Source organism: Sitophilus oryzae, unplaced genomic scaffold, assembly GCF_002938485.1.
Source record: "Sitophilus oryzae breed Bouriz unplaced genomic scaffold, Soryzae_2.0 scaffold_1498_pilon_pilon, whole genome shotgun sequence".
Lineage (NCBI taxonomy): Eukaryota > Metazoa > Arthropoda > Insecta > Coleoptera > Curculionidae > Sitophilus > Sitophilus oryzae.
This window is the reverse complement of record NW_022146167.1, coordinates 2295643-2317132: the sequence shown is the minus strand read 5'-3', so window position 1 is coordinate 2317132 and position 21490 is coordinate 2295643. Positions and strand designations below refer to the sequence as shown.

The following is a 21490-nucleotide window of genomic DNA, read 5'->3' as shown; positions in this document are numbered from 1 at the left end:
ATGAAATAAATCAACTAATCGCGAAGCACTTCTCACGCTTGCGTAGTTCAAAGCTGTTGAACGAAAAGGACCGACTTATGTGGATTTTGTATAGCTCCATCTCAAAAATTTAGCTTCAATTTCTGTTCCTTACTAGCAATATAGTGTTATAATATATTTGATGGTTATTAATGGTTTTTTGGGTACCTATAGAAACGGGATACTAAATAATATGTGTAGGTATATAATTTTAGTTAAAATACATAGATTATATCTTTGAAATTATTTTGAGTTTTCTAATTAAATTAAATTAAAATTTATGAGGGAAGTAAATGTGACAACGCTGCTTTAGGAAGACTGTTTGGTTTCTATGGTTTTTACGATGTTTTCACTATTAATGGTAAAAGTTTCATGGATTGGTTTCATTCATGTTAGGTTTAACAGTGTTGCTGCGTGGTGTTTGTGATTTTCAAGTAATTTTTACTGTTTTTCTTTTTGCAAAAGAACTGTTAAAGTATTTTTAAATATCTAAGATGGTTTGCCAGTGCTTAGTTTGCAAAAAGGTGGACTATTCTAGTCTCAAATTGATACTTAGATTTACTTACTATCACAGCACAATGACATGATATTCATAGATTGTCTGTGTTTGGATATTAATTTTTGTAAATTCTTTTAACCTATACTAATATAGTATAAAATCCTTAAGTGACTGACATACTGATTAATCACGATCCTGCTCAAACTACTCAACGTAAGAAGCTCAATTTTGGCATACAGGTTGATTTTAGGGTGTAGAGGTTCGATAAGAAAGGATTTTCCGAAATTCTAATTCCAAGGGGGTGAAACCACCCCTCAAATATTACAATATTTTTTATTTAAAAAACGATCAAGTTTCCGAAAAACCGCTTAAACACGTATATTCTATTTTGTTTTTTTACATATTTTAAGATTTTTTAAAAATGTATACAGGGTGTTTCGAAAAATCTGGTCATTGATTAATCACGATCTTGCTTAAAGCGCTTGACGTAAAAATAGATTTTTGGAAAACAGATTGACTTTAGGGTGTAGAGGTTCGATAAGAAGGGATTTTTCGAAACTCGAATTCTAAGGGGGTGAAACTAATCCCTCAAATATTAAAATATTTTTTATTCAAAAACCGGTGAGTTTTTCGGAAAAACTCTTAAACACGTATATTTTATTTTGTTGTTTTACATACCTATTTTACGATTTTTGATAAATTTATACAGGGTGTTTCATAAAATATAACCATTGAGTAATCACGATTCTGCTTAAACTGCTTGACGTTTAAAGCTGATTTTTGGCAAACGGATTGACTGTGGGGTGTAGAGGTTCGATAAGGAGGGGTTTTCCATAATACCAAATTCGAAAAGAGGGTAAAACGCCCACTCAAATATTACAATGATTTATTTAAAAAGCGGTTAGTCTTTCGGAAAAACGCTTGGACAAGCATAATTTATTTCGTTTTTTTTACATATTTGAAATTTTAAAAATCATACAGGGTGTTCAAAAGTTGAATTCTTAACCGATTCTGTAAACTGCTTGACGTAAAAAGCTTATTTTTGGCAAACGAATTTTTCGAAAGTCAAATTCTAACGAGATGAAACTACCCCTCAAATATTACCAAGTTATATAATAATGTCGCCCTATTGTTTTTTCTCATGCTGATAAATGTGAGAAAATTTTATCCAGTTTATAGGTATGTTAATGGAAATTCTTGCTTTGCTTTATCATCACCATTACAAATGATTAATTCTACGCGAACGAAGTCGCGGGTACATGCTAGTATAATATATAACTCTGATGAAGGCTGTATTGTTGGCCGAAACGTTTGTCTATAGACTAAATAAAGTTTTTTCAAAACAAGATGAAAACATAATTTCAGTGTTTTCGGAACCTGATGTCCCAAGAAAATTAATTTAAGAATATATCGATACAATGTTCAAGAACTTGAAATTTCCAAGAAAGTGTTAAAGTATGTATGATTGTAAACAATTGGTATTTTATGAACGGAGTGTTGTATATTCTCTTTAGTTAGATGTCTTTTTTTGTTAACGTTTCACTCAGTGTTGAGGGGTGTTCTAGTGTTTCCCCATTTTAAAAACCCCGTGGCAATCCGAAGACTGTTCTTACTTAAATCAAAGAAAATCGTTGATTTTTCTCGGTCGTAAGTCTTGAGAAATTTCTTAGACCGTTGAAGGATTCCTATTCCAGGTTATGCATTGAGTCTTTTGTACATTATTTATATAACATACCTGAAAGAATAAGACGAATGGAACCCATTGGTAGTAACTGTGATACGTTTTCTCTTGGTTCTCGTTTCCTAAACCCGGATGGGCCACTTCGGTTCCAACGATTTTTCCTTGCTCGTGTGGCAAAGTGAACGTGTACGTTATCCAGCAGTACGTGTTGATCACGTGACCAGGCACACCTCTGTCATTTATACATTGAATCGGATCACCTGCAAACAAAAACATTTGTTTATATATCTATACCAATTCGTTGCTTGTCTAGAAATACTATACGATCCAATTTTTTTTTCTATAGCGAGTTACGTTTTAAAAAATATTCAGAAATTATTATTTCAAGGAATTTATTACGAGTACAAAAAATATTGTGTTGGGTTGGCGTTGGTTTCTATGTAATTTGGCAAATAAATAAAGCTGTCTCTTTAGTTGTCAGTTTTGTGTCAATATTTTTTAATTCTCTTTCGTGTCGATTGCTGATTGAATTGGAGCCAGAAATGGCTCAAAACGAAATAAGTAAATTACCAACAGATATTCAGGCTGAAACGACAAACGCCATATCCAAACTGCATCCATTTAAATACCGAATAACTTATGAAAAGAAATTTTATTATTATCATTAATTATTATTATCATCATTATCAAAAATGGAAGCAATTAAAAAACGTGCGAGAAGAAATAAAGTTTTTAACCTATCCTCGCTCTCGGTTTGCGGTTAAAGTACTATTTTATCTAGTATTTTTGATAGATTTAAGACAATTTTAACAGTTCCTATAGAAAAAAAGTATTTTTTGGAAACAGATTTGTATGCATCCTTTTTTAATCTTTCTATAAATAGTGTTAATTTTTGGCAAGTTTTTTTTCGATCATACGGTATTATATGGTATGACAAATACTCTAAAATATAATAAGAATTGTTAAATGCTACTTATTGTATTAATTATTTGTAAAATATAATGATATACAATATAGTGGTATTAAATGCGTTCTTAACAATGACCCCTATATAAATTACAAAGTCAGCTTTAGGAGGAAATTTAATAGTTGCTGGTAATAATACAAACAAATGCATAGGCAGGGAAGCTTGGTTTAATAATAGATCGTAGAAGTGATTTAATGCTGTGGAAAAGTGCAGTAACACTATAAACGTTTTCACGAATAATTAGAGAAAAGTATGAAAATATTCGAGAATTTCTTTATAGAGAGAATATTCTTTCATAAAATTTGTGTGCATTGTTATTTTATTTAAAATAACAATGAAAAAAATTCATTATTATTTAGTTAGTCTTTCCAACGAGTTAGGGAAGGTTTCGACAGACAACAGCCAAGAAATGACGGAACATACAATTAAGAAGTGAATTAAAATGAGAAATCTCTATACCGCTGTGGCGGATTCATCTCTCTAAAAAATCTAATGGGTATTTCGCAGGGTAACTTAAATCAAATGATTTAAATCAAGTGATTTTTTTAGTTTTAATCATGTAATTTAAATAAAAAAAATAATTTTATTGAAACTTTATAATAAATCAAAAAATAACTGTAAAAGTTATAAAACTGTGTCCTAGAAAACTATAAACATTTTCTATAACAGACTACTACAGATAATAAATCGAAAAATAATTGTAAATGTTATAAAACTATATAAAAATATTTATTCATTAATTTAATTGTTGGACCGATTTTTGAACTAATTTCGCGTGAATCCATTAGACCGCTTAACGCAGGGATTTGTTTTAAAATTTCTGTATAAGTGACAAAAATTCGCTGTTCGAATACATATCATTCGCAAAGTCTAGTGCAGAACTAGGTTCTTCTAATATAGAGACTATATCTTTATTCCCGAGAATATATAATTCTTGTCAGAAAATATGTTGTTTTATATTTTGTTTTGAAACGATTGTATGTTTCCAAATTCCTATCGACATTTTGATCTGCAGTAAGTCCTTTACACTTTGATATTAGATAATACATACTAATTTCATTCTCGATTTAAGACTATTTCCGATTTACTTTTCAAAAATTATACTTTTTTTTGACGCTGCTGTACCTTTGAAGGACCATCGTAAAGCTATTCCGATGTTACAGGGAGGCACAAAAAGTACATTTTTACTCCGAATAGAATCAATTTCATACATTGTAAATAATATAAACAGTAATTGAACAACAATTTGTACACTCGTTGAATTTGACACTTAATATCAGTTTAATAATATATTTTCGTACTTTTGTGCTTAGGCGTAACAGTGCTTTACTTTTATGCCTAGGCGTCAAAATGACAAAAAATTAATATTTTTGAAACGTTTGAAAAAAATCCTTTTGATCTGAAGCGATCGACTTTTTTTGCGGAATATATTGGAGGAATACATGTGGAAAAATCACACGCCCCGTAGAATTGTTAATGTTAATCTAGATAGATTTACCCATTTAGGATAGGGCTTTAATTGGAAATAAGTCTTAGTCATTTGCAAATCCGACGTAAATATTGTTTTGAATTAAAATCAAAAAAATCTGATTTTTTTTTTAAATCATGATTTTTTCCAACCCTGCGTATTTCACCACTGTTAGAAAATCTACAAAATAAAACGGTTATTTTTTGTAAACACTGCTGTGTTAATCCAACGGAGATTGTCAGCAGTGATTTACTAATAAACAAATTTGAATAACGAACAAAAAAATGCTTAACGTTTCGGGAAGTATATCTCTTCCCGTCTTCGGAAGCAAAAAAAAACACATTTTTGTGAAGAGAGACTGGAGATTGTAACCTAGAGACCAGTAGAGGATCACGATAATAGATCTGGAAAGGTCGCAGTGGAAGAAGTCAACAGCCACTTCAAAGTTCTAATTTAACCCAGATGTCTTGGAATTCTGGCAGAAAGGAACAGGATTAAATTGTTCTGGGTGCTGGGCCATAGCGGCATCAGGCAACAACAAAGCCGACGAACTGGTAAGGCAAGGGTTATTCGAATGCTATCTTGGTCCAAAGTCAGTACTGGAAATACCCAAATGTATAACCTGTCGTGCAGTAAAGCTCTGGATCAAGAAAAGTAAACCGTCCACTGGAGAGACATACAGGGACACAGGCATAACAAGGCTTTCATCCAAAGACCTAGGTCTAAAACTACAAAGAAACTGCTAATACTGGCAGGAATAAAGTACGGATTACAAATTACAACAGGTTTCTTGACAGGACATAATATGGCTATATTGATTTGATCAAGCTCAACCTGTTTCAAGGAAGCCTGTGCTGCAGACTATGCGATAAAGATCCTAAAACAGCAGAGCACGGTTTCACTGCGAGACTCTGGATCGCAAGCAAAGCTTTATATTTGGGAGAACAAGGCCAGAACTGGAGGAACAATGCTATCAAGGACCTGCAGAAGTTGCAGGTGCAGGACACAGAGACAGGAGACTGGGTGTAAACATAGAAAGGGGACATCCCTTTAATATTGAGCAGAAAATACAGATGTCTAAATTAATATAAATTATTTTTATAAAGATAGGGGTTCTTACAGTTAAGTGGCTATATTTAGACAACGATCACCAATTCAATATAATCTCAACACTCATCTCAGGACCTCCAACAAAGGGATCTTATCTAAAACAATCTACACAGAGATCTCTAACAAGCTTGCTTACTTACCTATCAGGTTATTGGCGGTGACTATAATACAGGAGAGGAACAATATGGCGGAGGTGACTCTGTAGTGGGCTCGGAAGACGATGTTGTCTATCATCGCCTTGTCGATGAGGTAGCGGACTTTGATGAAGCCCGCCACCGCGGAAGCCATACCGAAAACAGTCATTTTGGCAAGTCAAGTCTGCAAAAGAAAGAAATCAATTAAACTAATGTTATTCTTAGATTTATAATACATAATTATATAAATATTTTTAAATGTAATTTTTCTGTAATAAAATGGTATATTAAAGTTTGAAAAGGGAGATTAAGATTGTTAATTTAACCATGTTTGAAATGGTTTCAATTCTATGTCAAAAACAACATAAATATCCAGACCAGGAAATAATGAAGCATTTTTTAGCATCGATTTTTTAGTTAATTTATGTTGAAGATGTCTGATTTTTCCTAAATTTTGACATTTTATTAATTTTATTTTGACAATTTTTACATTATACAGTCCTGCTACCTGCGACTGTGTCGGACATCTATAGGTCCTATACAGGGCGAGTCTTAAATAAGTAAAAAAATCCAAATTTTTTTTTCAAAAAATTGCAAAAATCCAAATTTTTTTTTTCAAAAAATTGCAAAAATCCAAATTTTTTTCGCGAAAAAAAAATCATAATCGTGTTTCTGCGGTCTAGGGTCTATTACTAGGGTCTACTACCTCTAGGGTCTATTTCAAGATAATATTTTAACTTCTACAGGGTGGCTCAAAAAAGTGTAAGTGGATAGGAATGATTTTTTAAACGGAACGCCCTGTATATTATTGCATTTTTGGCATCCTTCTTATTCATTTTACATAGTCCTAAGATATTATTAAATCGGTTTTGATAATTTCAGAGATTAAATAAATAAATGAAAAAAATATATTTTTAAGCCTTCTTTAAAAAAAATTATTAAAAATTTAAGTTGTATCCTGAAATCAAAACTATGCTCTAGGTAGTTGCTATAGTTTCTTCGTACTTACTTTATTATAAATATCGTAATCTTAAATCATACAGGGTGTTCAAAATTCCATGCCAAACTTTCTATTTTTTTTTAATGTTACACTCAGTATATTATTTTTTTGTTAAAAAATGTAGAATTAAAAAATGGACATTTTTTTATTTGAAGTTTTGGAAATTTTTAACGGTTTTATATGGCTCTGTTAACATCATCGGTAAAATATCAGACATGTAATATAATAATATTACATATGGCTTCTCTATTTAATTAAACTTTTACACCCTTGTATATTTGACAGTTGTAAGAAAAATAGCAAACATTCATAAATTATTAAGCTTTATCAGTAACAACCCTGTAAAATTCGTTTATCTGATTAATAATTGTTCAATAATTTCAGTCTCAACAACAAACAGTAATTTCAAATACCAATATGTTAAACATATATTATGTCGAATATTGAATACAAATTGCAGTACATTATGCTAATATACGTTTAAAAAATTTCGTTGCGATGTAATAAGCATTTTTTTGTGTTTTACACAATTCCACTTTACAAGGAATAAGTAATGAGTACCGTAAAAAATGAAAATTTAATTAAATAATGATATCTGGTTACGGTTAATAATTGATTTTCATTTATATACGTCTATTATATGCCATTGTCTTATTATTTATTAATTTTAAATGGCCTGTGTGATTTTTATTTTCTGTTTTGACAATTTTTAATACTTTTGCTATTCCCTGTATTTTAACCAAAATCAGTCAAGGATATTTTTAGAATTGAAGAAAAATGATTTTGAGCAATTTTTATTGGGGACAATTTCAATGCTTCAACGATTTAAAAATTAATGTTGTGTGGCTATGAAGAAAAAAGTTCTGTCTATTTAAACTTTTTTCACCATTTATTTTTACTTTTGACATAGCAATTTTTAATTGGAATCGTTAATTACCTATGATTTAAAATAAAATATTAAATTATACTGGACTGATTAGAGTCGAATGTCGAATAATATATGATATAATTTTGTCGTCTAGTGTGCTTGTATAGTACTGCCTACACAAATTTGTTGGATTCAGACAGATTAATAATTCAGTGTTGATCTGGTGACAAATATCGTTTTTGTTTGTTTAAAATTTATTATATCAGATGATACCTCTCTCTCTATTGGTCAAAAGATATTTTTAGACAGTTTTTATACAGGGTGATTCTAATTCGACCCCCACCATTGGGATATCTTAAACTAAGGATATACGAGGATGATTAAATTAGGACAAAGTTTTGCATTAATTAATGTGCCTTTAGAAATATTTCAAAAGAACCAAAATGTACCAATTCCTATTAAAATAGAGAGCAATACCTTAGAACAGGTCTACAAGTTCAAATATTTCGAGTCCTGGATAGTTAACACCTTGAACAACGACGTGGAAATAAAAACCAGAATAGAACAAGCAAGAAATGAATTTTTTTTAAATGAAGAACGTCTTCCTGAACCCCAGATTGGACCTTGAGTTGAGAACTAGGCTCGTTAAGTGTTATGTTTGGTCAATCCTATTATACGGAGCAGAAACATGGATACTGAAAGTTCAAGAGATGAATCGCCTCGAATCGTTCGAAACATGGATATATCGAAGAATGCTTAAAATTCCATGGACAGCCCATATCACAAATACCGAAGTTTACAACAGAATAGGCAGAGAAAGAGAATTGCTCAATATAATAAAAATAAGAAAAACATCATACTTAGGGCATATATTGAGAAATGAAAAATACCACCTCTTACAATTGATAGTTAAGGGTAAGATTGAAGGAAAGAGAGGTCTCGGCAGGAAGAAACTATCTTGGTTGAGAAACATCAGAAACTGGACTCACCTAACTTTTGAAGAGCTCATAAGGAAAGCCGAGAATCGTGAAGATTTTGCCAATGATGTGATCGCCAACCTCCACGAAAGAGACGGCACGTAAAGAAGAAGAAGAAATATTTCAGCAACATTAGAAGACCTGTATAAATTTATACAGGGTGTTTCATAAAAAAACACCCTGTATAAATTTATACAGGGTGTTTCGTAAAATATGACCATTGAGTAATCACGATTCTGCTTAAACTGCTTGACGTTTAAAGCTAATTTTTGGTAAACGGATTGACTGTGGGGTGTAGAAGTTCGATATGGAGGGGTTTCTCGAATCTGAAATTCCAAGAGGGTGAAAACGCCCCTCAAATATTACCATATTTGTTATTTAAAAAACGGTTAGTCTTTCGGGAAAACGCTTGGACAAGCATAATTTATTTGTTTTTTTTACATATTTTGAATTTTTTTTAAAAATCATACAGGGCGTTCCAAAAAGTGGGGTAATTTCTTAACCACGATTCTGCTTAAACTGCTTGACGTAAAAAGCTTATTTTTGGCAAACGGATTTTTCGAAAGTCAAATTCCAACGAGATGAAACTACCCCTCAAATATTACCAAGTTTTATAATAATATCGCCGTATTGTTTGTTGTTGTTTTTTCTCATGCTGCTCAGACTCGTTTGACAATTTTGAATTTTATCCAGTTTGTATGTTAATGGAAATTCTTGCTTTGCTGTACATCACCATTACAAATGATTAATTCGACGCGAACGAAGTTGCTGGTACACGCTAGTAATTTCTGTAAAACACGCTGTAAAATAAAATGACAGCGATCTTCATTTCATAGCCATCGCTGACGCCGTTTTTATTCGATCATACGGTATCTAAAATACATCTATGGGTTTTGCTTATGTCCAATAATATATTTTTGTTGGTTCACCTAACTTTTTACGATTTTAATAATTTCTTTAGTATAAATTAAATGTCATTATTATATTTGTGGTATTTGTGATAATTTACCAATCAATGTGGTAGAAAATCCTGTATAGATTTTACTGTTTCCGCTGATAAAAAATCGAAAAACTATTTTTAAACCGCATTTTGCATTTGCATCATAGAAATAACATCGTTTTGAAGCACATTCAAATTATAAATTCACAATGGTTCAGTTTTCATAGGAAGACTTAACAAACTTAATTAGTTTGTTAAGTCTTCCTATGAAAACTTTTGACCATTAAAAAAATTAGTTGTATTAATTCTTTTCTTTAATTTATTTATTTTTATTTTTTAAGTACCTACATAATAAATATATTATAATAAAGTTTAAATACCAAAAACGACTATTTAAGAATAGACAGAAACTAGATTTTATTTTTCTGTCTTCATTAAAGCCAATCAAAATATATCGAGTACATAGCAATCGTTAGTATAAAGTATGTCAATGATAAACCACAGTATGTAGAATGTTTATAACTTTCAGTTTTGTTTTATTGTTGGAACTACACGAACTCTGACGAATTTAAATCCTAAAGTCAATAGTCTTATCATTTTTATTGAATAATCCTAGAAATCATAAAGCGTTGTTAGATTTAACTTATTATTTATATGGAATTTTTGGCTGATATTTCCTTCAGAAAGAAATACTCTAGATTACAGATTTTTATGTATTAGGTATTTGATTGTATGCCGGTATACAAAAATGTATATATAAAATTACAAATGAATTTCTAAAAAATCTGCCCATGAGTTTTGATCGAGTTCAAATCGTCAGTCTTTTGAATATGAGTTTCTTTATGGTTCATTTGTAGAATTTTTTTAAAGTTATTAAACATACTGTTACAGATTCGTTTGACATATACTAACTTTTAAAGATATGTGTATTTAGTTCTTTTAAGGATATTTTAGTTAAAAGAAAATATTCAGTTAAATTTAAGTTTAGTTTCTTAAAATTTAAATCATTACTTTCTCCCCTTCAGGACCAACTTGTCTACGCCAATGAGTACGAAACCACACATTTGCAAATCGTAAAACAAAACATTCGTTTTGAAATTTTTCATTAATCACATTTACACGTATTAAACGGTTCTTTTTTGAATGCTTATCCTGTAAACTCATGAAATTGGTATTTTTGATTGACGCATTTTAAATGTGACTCGTATTATTTGACAGTCTGATTAACGCAATTTTAACGTAGCATTTGACCACAATCAATCTTATCAAATTTCTTATTTAAAAATTACAGAATTTTTCCTGCTATGATTTCCTCAAACATCACAAAAATGGCGACGAGAAAACAATGAGTCTTACATTAAAATTACTTTTTAAAATTTAGTAAAATGACTTGATTTAGGGGGAACAACTGAGATAAATAATAGTTCATACCAAATAAACTTTTAGTTACATCACAAATTAACTATAACAGATGCGAAAGAACACCGAATTCCGCGTTCAGGTTTCTGTGACCTTCAGAAAGAGTTCATAGACAATCCGCATCAATGTATAGTTTGGGTTATTTGTTTGGGTGAAAATAATCTGCACCAATATGTTATCGAGGCATATAATCTCACAGTAATTTAATAGATTACTCGTCATATTATATCAGTTCGTAGGAGATTAGGAAAAAAAAGATATTTATAATATAAAAAATTAATTTATTTAACAAAATTTAATTAAAGATGTGACAAAATAGTTACTTTTCTATTGGTTCTACCAACTTTTTTCGACTATATAAATCTTTATTTGTAAACTTTAATGCATAAAATATTTTCAATCTAATAAATAATTTAATGATGTAAATAAGAGGAAATTTCTCACATGGTTGGTCAAATTCTATAGTTTTCATTATATCAAACAGCCTCTGAATGTTTTCTTCAGTGCAAAACTCATCAAAATTTAATATAAATAATTTTTCCAGCCTGTAAATAAAATGAACAAATTTTTCCACTTTCATCATCAAAGGCTTTTAAATGGGTAAATAATTTCAAGTTATCCAGAGATTCGGATTCTTTTGCAAATTTTAGACAAATATCACATTGATGTATTTGAAGACCCTTTTTAATGATGTAGTCAAACATAATTAAAGGCATTTTGAGTTGAAAACATTTCTCAGAGGCTGTTTGATATAATGAAAACTATAGAATTTGACCACCCATGTGAGAAATTTCCTCTTATTTACATCACTAAATGATTACATCACTAAATGATTTATTAGATTGAAAATATTTGATGTATTAAAGTTTACAAATAAAGATTTATATAGTCGAAAAAAGTCCGATAGAACCAATAGAAAGGTAACTATTTTGTCACATTGTTAATTAAATTTTGTTAAATAAGTTAATTTTTTATACTATAAATATCTTATTTTTCCTTATAAATAAACACATTTGTATCCCATTTTAAATAAGATATACAAATTACCAAAACTTAGAAATAACGGTTCAAAAGTTCAACAAAAATCCTACACGCATTTTTAAAAAGAAACATATAACCACGCACTATGTCACTCCAGCAAGCGAATACGACACAGCATGGGTTTCCGGACTAAACGACTGGTGTATTTACACCACTCAATAGGCGTGTCGGGTTTGCCGAACGGTTTCCGATGCAGTCGCTTTCTTTCGCATCTGTTATAGGTAATTTGTGGTTACGTCAATAAGTTCGACCGGCACAGCGTTGCCGGCTTTTATATATTTTCCTTTATTCAAAATTGTTTAGCAAACAAAAATGAATTAATTATAAACATGTAAACGTTTATTATTTACATTGTAAACATTGTTTCAAAGCTTTATTTTATAAAAACTTAAAAACAATTCAATGTTGCTTGTCCATTTATAAATAAATAATCGGAAAAAAAGTGACGTTCAGTAGGTACCTACATAATAAGAACAATTTTCGACTAGGGGGTCAGCAAGTAAAAGATTTTAACACAAGTAACACACTCTTAAACCAAAAACTCAAACATACAAAACTAAACTGTCTAAACGAATCCAAATTTCAAATAAACATGGCAACTTGACGTTATACCACCTCAGACAAATAACATAAATAAACATACCTTACTGTACAAAAAGGTACCCAAGATATACAAACCAAATGTAAACAAAAAAGCGCTAGGTTGCCACTTATTTATTTGGTTTCAATAGGTTAGAAATATCCATAGACTTAAAATAAAATATAGACTACACTATTTACATCTCAACGCGGACAAACAATATTTTTTGTACACATGTTTACTTCTGGGTACAGTCGACCTAACCTTCCTCATCCAGCCTATGTTGTCACGTCTTTAATATTATCAATATTTTTTTTCTTGTTATACACATATATTGAGATATTAATACTACAGTTTAATAAAGTAGGTTTTAATATTCCATAGATGTATTAAATAGTCCTTATACTACTAAATTATAAGTCGGATACTGTTTAAAAAGGATAAGTTCTTTACAATATGATAACACCGATTAGAGGCGAGGGAGCCTATTCATTCATTTATTACCTTGTAGTACGCGTGGCAAGTGTGCGGTAAAGCTTTGATGCCGCTATGTCCCCGGCTGTATTAACGCATTTTCTTAGTTTGTAGTCCTTAAGTGTTTATTTTATTGACTTTTTCTGTTCAAGAACTATAAAATATGGTTCGCCAGTGCCAAATTTGCAAGAAATTTGACTTAAATAATCCATTTAAGTCTTGAAACGACTTTCGACCGGTAGACAACTCTCAATTTGCCCATTGGGAGCCAGTGGCGTTGTTGTAGAAAGGCGCTTATTTAGATAATATTTTAGTAAAATGTAAAATCTGAATTTTTTCTCATTACATTATTTACTTACTTACATTGTAACAAAGTCATAATTATAACCCTGTTAATAATTAATAATGATTTTATTAAAAATATGGTTTATTCTAAAATTATCTTGAGCATATAAAATAACATACAAGAATTTTAAATTGATATTACATTATGAAACAATATTTTTTAATATACCGGGTCGTCTCAAAAGTGGCTCACCCCCTATAACTTTTTTATTTTTTCAGATAAAAAAAACAGATTTGTATGTTATAGGTATATGACATAAATTAGGATTTATTGATGTATTCAGTTGTTTTTGGTCTCTTCCTGTTTCACCGAAATGATTACATCTTTTTATTTTTAAAGGCAACCTCGGTATATTGCTACTTTATTCGATAAAAAATGACACTCTGAATAGAATGACATATCATATGTCAACTTTTGACATTGTCGCTGAAAAACAAATCGTATTTTAAATTTCAATCCAGGGTGCCATGGTGTTGTTAAAAACACTAAGTTTTAATCAAGGAGCCTTGGAAAAATAGTTTTGATCGTCTAATAGGTTTCGTGTCTTGTCTAAGTCGGTTAAAATATGTACAAATCGTATTTTTAATCATACATATGTCAATTTTTTCAAACGGAACAAGGGTGACTCATTAGCATATTTGGAAAAAGCATTTTTTATGAATATATTGATACCACACACTTGGTATTTCGAGTCAAATTGTCGTTATGAACCGCGTGTTACAATTACAATTAACCATATGCGAAAATGTCAAAAGTTGACATATGATATGTAATTCTATTCAGAGTGTCATTTTCTATCGAATAAAGTAGAAATATACCGAGGGCGCCGTTTAAAAATTAAAAGTTATAGTCATTTCCGGTTAAAAAGGAAGTGACCAAAAACAATTGAATGCGTCAATCAATCCTAATTTATTTCATATACTAACATACTAAATCTTGTTTTTTTATTTGAAAATATAAAAAAATTATGGGGGATGAGCCACTTTTGAGACGCACCTGGTATAATAAAGACAGTACCGAGTTAAATAAATGTAGTTTTTATTTTATCACCTTCCTTGCTTTAATGGAACAGATTTATGTTTTCTCTAATTTACATAATAAGACATCACTTAACCAGAAACAAAATTACAACAATCATATTTTTTTTTCTCTCCCTGTCGCCGATTCTATTATATCTGTGGAATAGATCCTGTTTTGATTAATATTAGGGGTTGTAAATGTTTGACTAAAATTAATAATTTATTATTAATTTCAAAAATTACCTAATTTCAATTATAAAATTTCTTCTATAACGTGTATTTTATTATTTTTATCCTTTTTGGACTCTAAATTGTTTTTTCTAAACTTATATTTAAAAAACCTGTCCTAAATCTTAATAAAATATAAAAAAGTTTAAATACGATATATTTTTAATTTAATTATAGCTTCATTAAAATAAAAAAATTACCCGGCTATGATACGGAGAGTTCAGGTGTACTTGAGAAACGAAAGTTTGTGTTGTGTTTCTCGGCAGAGTCGTCAGGGAACGACCGTTACGACAGAGACAACCTATCTATCGCTCGTGTCGCACTCGTTATAACCTAAAACAATAACACAACAATAACAAGACAGTGTCTGACCGCATGTTCCAGCTATTTATGAATGAGATGCTCAGTCTATATTTTATTTTAAGTCTATGGAAATATCAATAGAAGTACATAATATAAAAAATATTCTTTTTTTAATTTACAGTGGCTTTTAAACGAAACTTTTTATGAAAAAAAACTTGGACGAAATTTTATTTTTAATTACGTTTTTCTGCTTTCAATACAATAACATTCAAAAATATGACGTAGATATATGAAATGACGACGATATTAACTTAAATAACAAACAATTTGGTAGAAAATGGCATATGCTTCTTACTTAATGTGTAAACATAGAATTTTATCTTTACATTTGGTGTTAAATTGGCTGGTTTTTATAAGACTTTCTTTGTAGATAACTAAAAGTAGTTAAAACTAATTGAATGTCTAAAACTGCATTATAGCCTGTTAAACAGGTTTTTAGCATTAATTTTGCTGTTAAAGATATTTAAATTGTCACGTACAGGGTGTTTCTTATCGACAGTGCTTTATTAGGGCAAGATTAGATTATTAGGGAAATATGTCATTTTTATTACACAGGGTGGGTCTTAAAAAAGTGTAAATATTTTCAGGGTTTTTCAAATCGGTTCAAAATAGTCAACTTATTTTACTTTAAAAAAATTTAAAAATTAGTTTTTCTTAAATTTTGAGAACCACCGGATTTTTTCTGATTTTTTGGGCCTCTAAATTTAATATACTACCCATGTTGCCAAGTTAGCAAGACATAATAATTTTTTACTGAAAATTTAACAAAAATATCGAAACATTTTCAACAATTTTCTACAAAGTTTTATATTTTTATGGCTTTTCTTTTTGATGCTTAGACATTTTTTACACTTTTGAAAATATTTTTGAATTACAGAACAAAATAATATTACAAAATAGGTTTATTGAAGACCGTCTTAAATGTCAATAATTGTCTTTATTAAAAGTTCTAGGTTTGTGGAGTAAAAATTCAATGAGGTTATGTTGAATAAACATTTGTTTTGTCTCTGTATGTACTTTTTTTTTAATTTATTTATTCTTTCTTGTTTTTTATTATATTTTTATTTAAATTTTTATATTTTATTTAAAACTTTTTTTTTATTAACAATCAGATAAATTATAATAGCATACAGGGTTGTTCACCACATACGACACGGAGTATTGTAGCTAAACGATGAGATTTTTACAAATTGTAAGTTTTGGGTTCGATTGTAAGTTTTAGGTTCGATATACTTAAACCTTACCGTTTTTGAAATATTTTCAATTTTGTGAAATTGCAGTAAAAATTTTAAAGCTTCATTTCTCCAAGGGTATCAAAGTTTTTAATACTAAATATTTAATGAAGTTTATTTACTGATCAGTTATTGTGTTGCAATAATAAAAATAATACTACCTTATACAGAGTGTCTAAAAATTTATTTTAAATAATTATTAGCTTCAAACGGCAATAACTTGTTTAATTTAAATGGAATACCCTGTATATTTACGAGAATCAGATGCACAATTTAATTGTCTATCAAATTATATTATACCATTTTTTACCTATCTCTTTAAGTTTCAGAAAATGCATTTTCTTTTTAATTTAGAACTTATTTATCAATATACCCATGGACTATTGACATTTTAGATTATTTTAAAAGATGTACCAAATTTTTAAAGAGTACAGATACTAATATTGTCGATATAATTCGTTTATTTCATTAAAGAATAAAAAAACTGTTTAAATATTTGTTAAAGAGGTACCAATTAATATGATTCCAGTATTCAAACTACATTAACTGACTGTTTGCGTTGATTAATAATAATTGCTCCAAATACTAAAAACTGAATTTTGTGTGGGCATTAGACAGTGGATAAAAAGTAACACCTTAAAAATGATATTTCATTTTTTTAATATGCTTATTTATAACAACATTTTATTGTGGGCATTAGACAGTGTGATAAAAAGTAACACCTTAAAAATGATATTTCATTTTTTAATAAATGCTTATTTATAACAACAGAGACTTTAATTTGATAACTTATTATTATATTGATTTCTGACTCAAATCCTTATTTATTTATAATAATTTATTAACGAACACAATTAAGTATGTAATTAATTAGTATATGGGCGGAAATAATGGTGTTATATTTAATTAATGGTATACTCTTTTAAAAAGATTTAAATAGTTTTCTTTTTGCATACAAATGAGCTAGTAATATTATCGTTTTGCTAAAAACGATAATATTACTAGTCTGTACATTTTGTACATTTGTTGCTTTAAAAACAATCTAAAATGTCAATATTCCATGGATATATTGATAAATGAGGTCTAAATTATAAGAAAATGCATTTTCTACGAAAACTTGAAGGGATAGGTAAAAAATGGTATAATACAATTTGATAGACAATTTAATTGTGCATCTGATTCTCCTAAAATATACAGGGCATTCTATTTAAATTAAAGAAGTTATTGCCGTTTGAAGCTAATAATTATTTAAAATAAATTTTTAGACACTCTGTATAAGGTAGTATTATTTTTATTATTGCAACATAATAACTGATCAATAAATAAACTTCATTAAATATTTAGTATTAAAATTAAAAACATTGATACCCTTGGAGAAATGAAGCTTTAAAATGTTTACTGGCAATTTCACAAAATTGAAAATATTTCTAAAACGGTAAGGTTTAAGTATAATAAACCTTAATCAAATTTACCTTTATTTAGTCGTAGAAACTAAAAATGTAATAATATACAGGGTGTTCCATTTAAAAAAATACAACTTTGATATTTTTTATTTATTTGGGACACTCTGTATCTTGTAAAAATATTTTTAAATTGTAGCTCTAATAGTCCTTCAACGAACCCCAAACTTACAATTTGTAAAAATCTCATCGTTTAGCTACAATACTCCGTGTCGTATGTGGTGAACAACCCTGTATATGTATTTAAATACAACTTAATAAATAAAACTTGCGAAAATATTACTTTATACATCTTTAAAGTCAAAATTTCCTCTTTTATGTAAAAACTTATTTGGTCCAGAATGCACATGATAACAAATTTGTTTGATCAAAACTTCAGATATATCTTTTAAACATTATTTATGTATTTTTGTTGTGAAATGGGTCTCCGTAGATTCTCAATCTAGTTGCTATTGAAACAAAGGAGTAATTAAATGTTTTAACATATTAAGGAGCGAAAAAATGTCTGGCAAAGATAAAATTTGTATTTTAATAACGTTATGAAACTAAACACAATTGACAAAAACATTCCTTTAACCCAGGGGTCAACTTTGACGCCAATCTGGCATTGAGACCGAGTTATTTCACTACAAACATGCCCGTTTCGCTACTCTAACGTCCACTTGTTGATTCGGACAATTTTAAACGCCAAATTAGAACAGTTTATCCGCAAATTGTGCCGTTTACTTCACAAAAATTACTCTTACCAGATGCTAACGTCTTGAATAAACGGTTCTCTGGTCAAATTAACAATCATTTAGCGCCTAATTTAAATATTATTATCACATATTGACTGTTATTTGCATTAATTAATGAATAAAACGTTACCTTATTATGTAAGAATTTTATTAAAAACGTTATCCAAAAAAGAAAGCTATCCTGTGTAGCGTCACCAACACTGTCGAAGCACTAAAAACTTTTCGAAGCTTTTGCCAAGCTTCGAAGCACTTGTTTTCTGGTAGTACTACAGACTAGGTTTATTTTCGTTTATCTAGCACGTGTACGGTCGGTATTTTGGCTAGGTAGTACTGTCACTGAATTATCGTAGTTGACATTCTGCTGGTAGTTGGTCTGGGATGAGCGAACCCAAGCCAATTTCGGTATTCGAGCGTCGTACTCTTGAACTGGTCGCGGTACGGCAGTAGTCTTTTTCTTTATGTTACGGCTGTGTTGACTGCGAGGTTGTCAGATGGTGCAGCCGGTATTTCTTGGAAAAATCCGATATTCTTTGGTATCTGAATTTTGTTATTATTAAGTCTAGAATGGAATTGACTTGTATTGTATGACTATAGAACACAAGGAAGTGACCAAATTGTTACCAGCTGATACAAAAGCATTTGGTCAGTGCCGTGCCAGAGGGTTAATATAAAAATTGCATTATTAATGGTTTCACAAATTATTTTTTTAAATTATTGTTCGATGCTTTTAATTTTATTTTTTACATGTCTGCCTTATATTATAAAATTGATTATTCAATTTTTTAGATTGGGGGGTTTACAAAATTTAATTTATCTAGTACTTACTGTTTATATTTATATTTTTGATAAAAGTCTCGCTTACGCCTATGGAGGATGCTGCTTTTTTAGATGGTTAGGTGGTTTTACTAAAAAAAAATTCAAAAATTTTTTCAAAAATTCTAAATTTTCAGTTTTTTTTCGTGAGAAAAAAACTTATAATCGTGTTTCTGGGGTCGAAATATATTACCAGTAAAAATATTTGCACTTATTTAAGACTCATCCTGTACGATATCACTCAGGTAGATCTCGAAAAGAAAAAAGAAACATATTTTTTCTTTACCATTTTCCAAATAAGTCCAAAATAACATTAAAAAATCTGTAAAACTCTTCAGCCACCCTAACCACTGGATCTTTTCTTGGTGTTCTTTTGATTTTTAACTAAAAATTAAAAAAAAAATCAATCATTTTTTTCAAAAAATTCAAAATTCCTAAAAAATATTTCAAGAAATTCAACATTTTCAAAAAAAATTTTGGCGGAATTATATAGACGTGTTTTTGGGGTCGAAATATACTACCCCCAAAAATATTTGCACCTGTTATATATTAGAGTCTTATTATACAGGGTGTCCCAGAAATAAGTGCAAGTATTTTAACTGGTAGTATAGTTCAACACCAGAAACCCCAGAAGGTTTTTTTCGCGAAAAAAAAAATCTGAAAATTCGAAATTTTTTAAAAAGTTTTTGGAATTTTTTTTAGTTTTTAGTTAAAAAACATAATTTTTTGATAATATGGCAACATAGGTATTAGATTAAATTTACAAGAAAGAAAATCCAGAAAAGATCCAGTGTTTCTCAAAATTTTAGCAAAAAATCATTTTTTTTTGGAAATTTTTAATGTAAAATAACTCCGTTATTTTTGACTTGTTTGAAGAACGATAAAGAAAAAATATCTTTCTTTTATCGAGATCTACCACCCCTTAAAATACTTGCACTTATTTCTGGGACACCCTGTATAAGACTCGCTCTCTATAAAAAAACGCTTTCTGTGTTATCCTGGGCTAAGGCGTTTAAAGCGTTTTTTAAGATTAGAAACAAAATAACGAACATATTCGAGAATCTAAAAAATACATGGGCGAATAACACCTGCAACCAAATTGTTACCATACCACCAAACAGTGCCGTGGCACATATTTTTCCTAACATAGCCGCTTGAAGATATATTTATATTTTTGATAAATGTTTTGACTACGCCTATGGTGTATGCGGTGGTATCATACTAATTAATCACGAAAAAAACGTATTAAAATGTTAAGAAAAGGTACAAAACTAGTATCGATGTATAGCACATATCAAGTACGTAATACGTACCGTATGATCGAGAAAAAACGGCGTCAGCGATGGCTATGAAATGAAGATCGCTGTCATTTTATATGTAAATGTATATGGGAAATGTCATCGATCGTCATTTCCCAGCCAACTGGACGCCGTTTTTTTTTCGATCATACGGTACTTGATATGTGCTATACATTATAATTATTATCAGAAAAATAATTATCGAATTCAATAAAAAAAACTCTAAAAAGGTGGAGTGGACTGTTTATTTACCTATGAAACGTAACTCCTGGCTCTTTCTTATCGCTGCTAACAACTATCACCATTGTAATAAAGTTTATACAAAGTTCACTACACACAAACTATTAAAAATCGCCAAAATTGTCGCTAATGACCAGCTGATGACTCATTCGTTACAACCATAAAAATGGGGTCAATCATCACAAATTCTACTGCAACCACTAGTCTTTGTATTCTTTAGTCATTGGTTATTGGTATAGCATTTAGCGCCATTTAATATATAAAAAATACGCTTTAAACGCTTTACACGCTAAAACGCTTTTGGCCAAAAAAAAGTTTGGCGAAGAGATACGTATAATTTAATGAAATACTATAATCATTATAGCTATAATAATAATAAATAAGTAGCAACCTTGCAATTTTCTGTTTTCTATTTATATTATTTGATTGAAACTAAAATTACACAATATAAATTTCGACATAGACCTAACCCTTACATTTTTAATCTCTACAGTCGTAACGATTTAGTTTAATTCGTTCAAAAAAACTAAAAATAAATTTCCCCAAATTCCAAGAAAACACGTAAGGTACGGCAACGT

The 21490-nt window shown here is 29.6% G+C and overlaps 2 protein-coding genes across 4 annotated transcripts in view; one reads left to right on the top strand and one right to left on the bottom strand.

The window, feature by feature from the left end:
- Positions 1 to 19058, bottom strand: part of LOC115877736 (innexin inx3) — a 29372-nt gene extending 10314 nt beyond the window's left edge. Inside the window, exons 1-3 of the mRNA XM_030894028.1 lie at positions 18692 to 19058; positions 5884 to 6061; positions 2253 to 2458 (exon numbers count right to left, since the gene is read on the bottom strand). Of these exons, the coding sequence (XP_030749888.1) occupies positions 2253 to 2458; positions 5884 to 6046 (369 nt within the window). The 5' untranslated portion in view covers positions 6047 to 6061; positions 18692 to 19058. The remainder of the gene's footprint in view (positions 1 to 2252; positions 2459 to 5883; positions 6062 to 18691) is intronic.
- LOC115877735 (dedicator of cytokinesis protein 3) overlaps positions 1 to 21490 on the top strand; it is a 92968-nt gene that overhangs the window by 25967 nt on the left and 45511 nt on the right. The gene's annotated exons all lie outside the window — the stretch shown is intronic.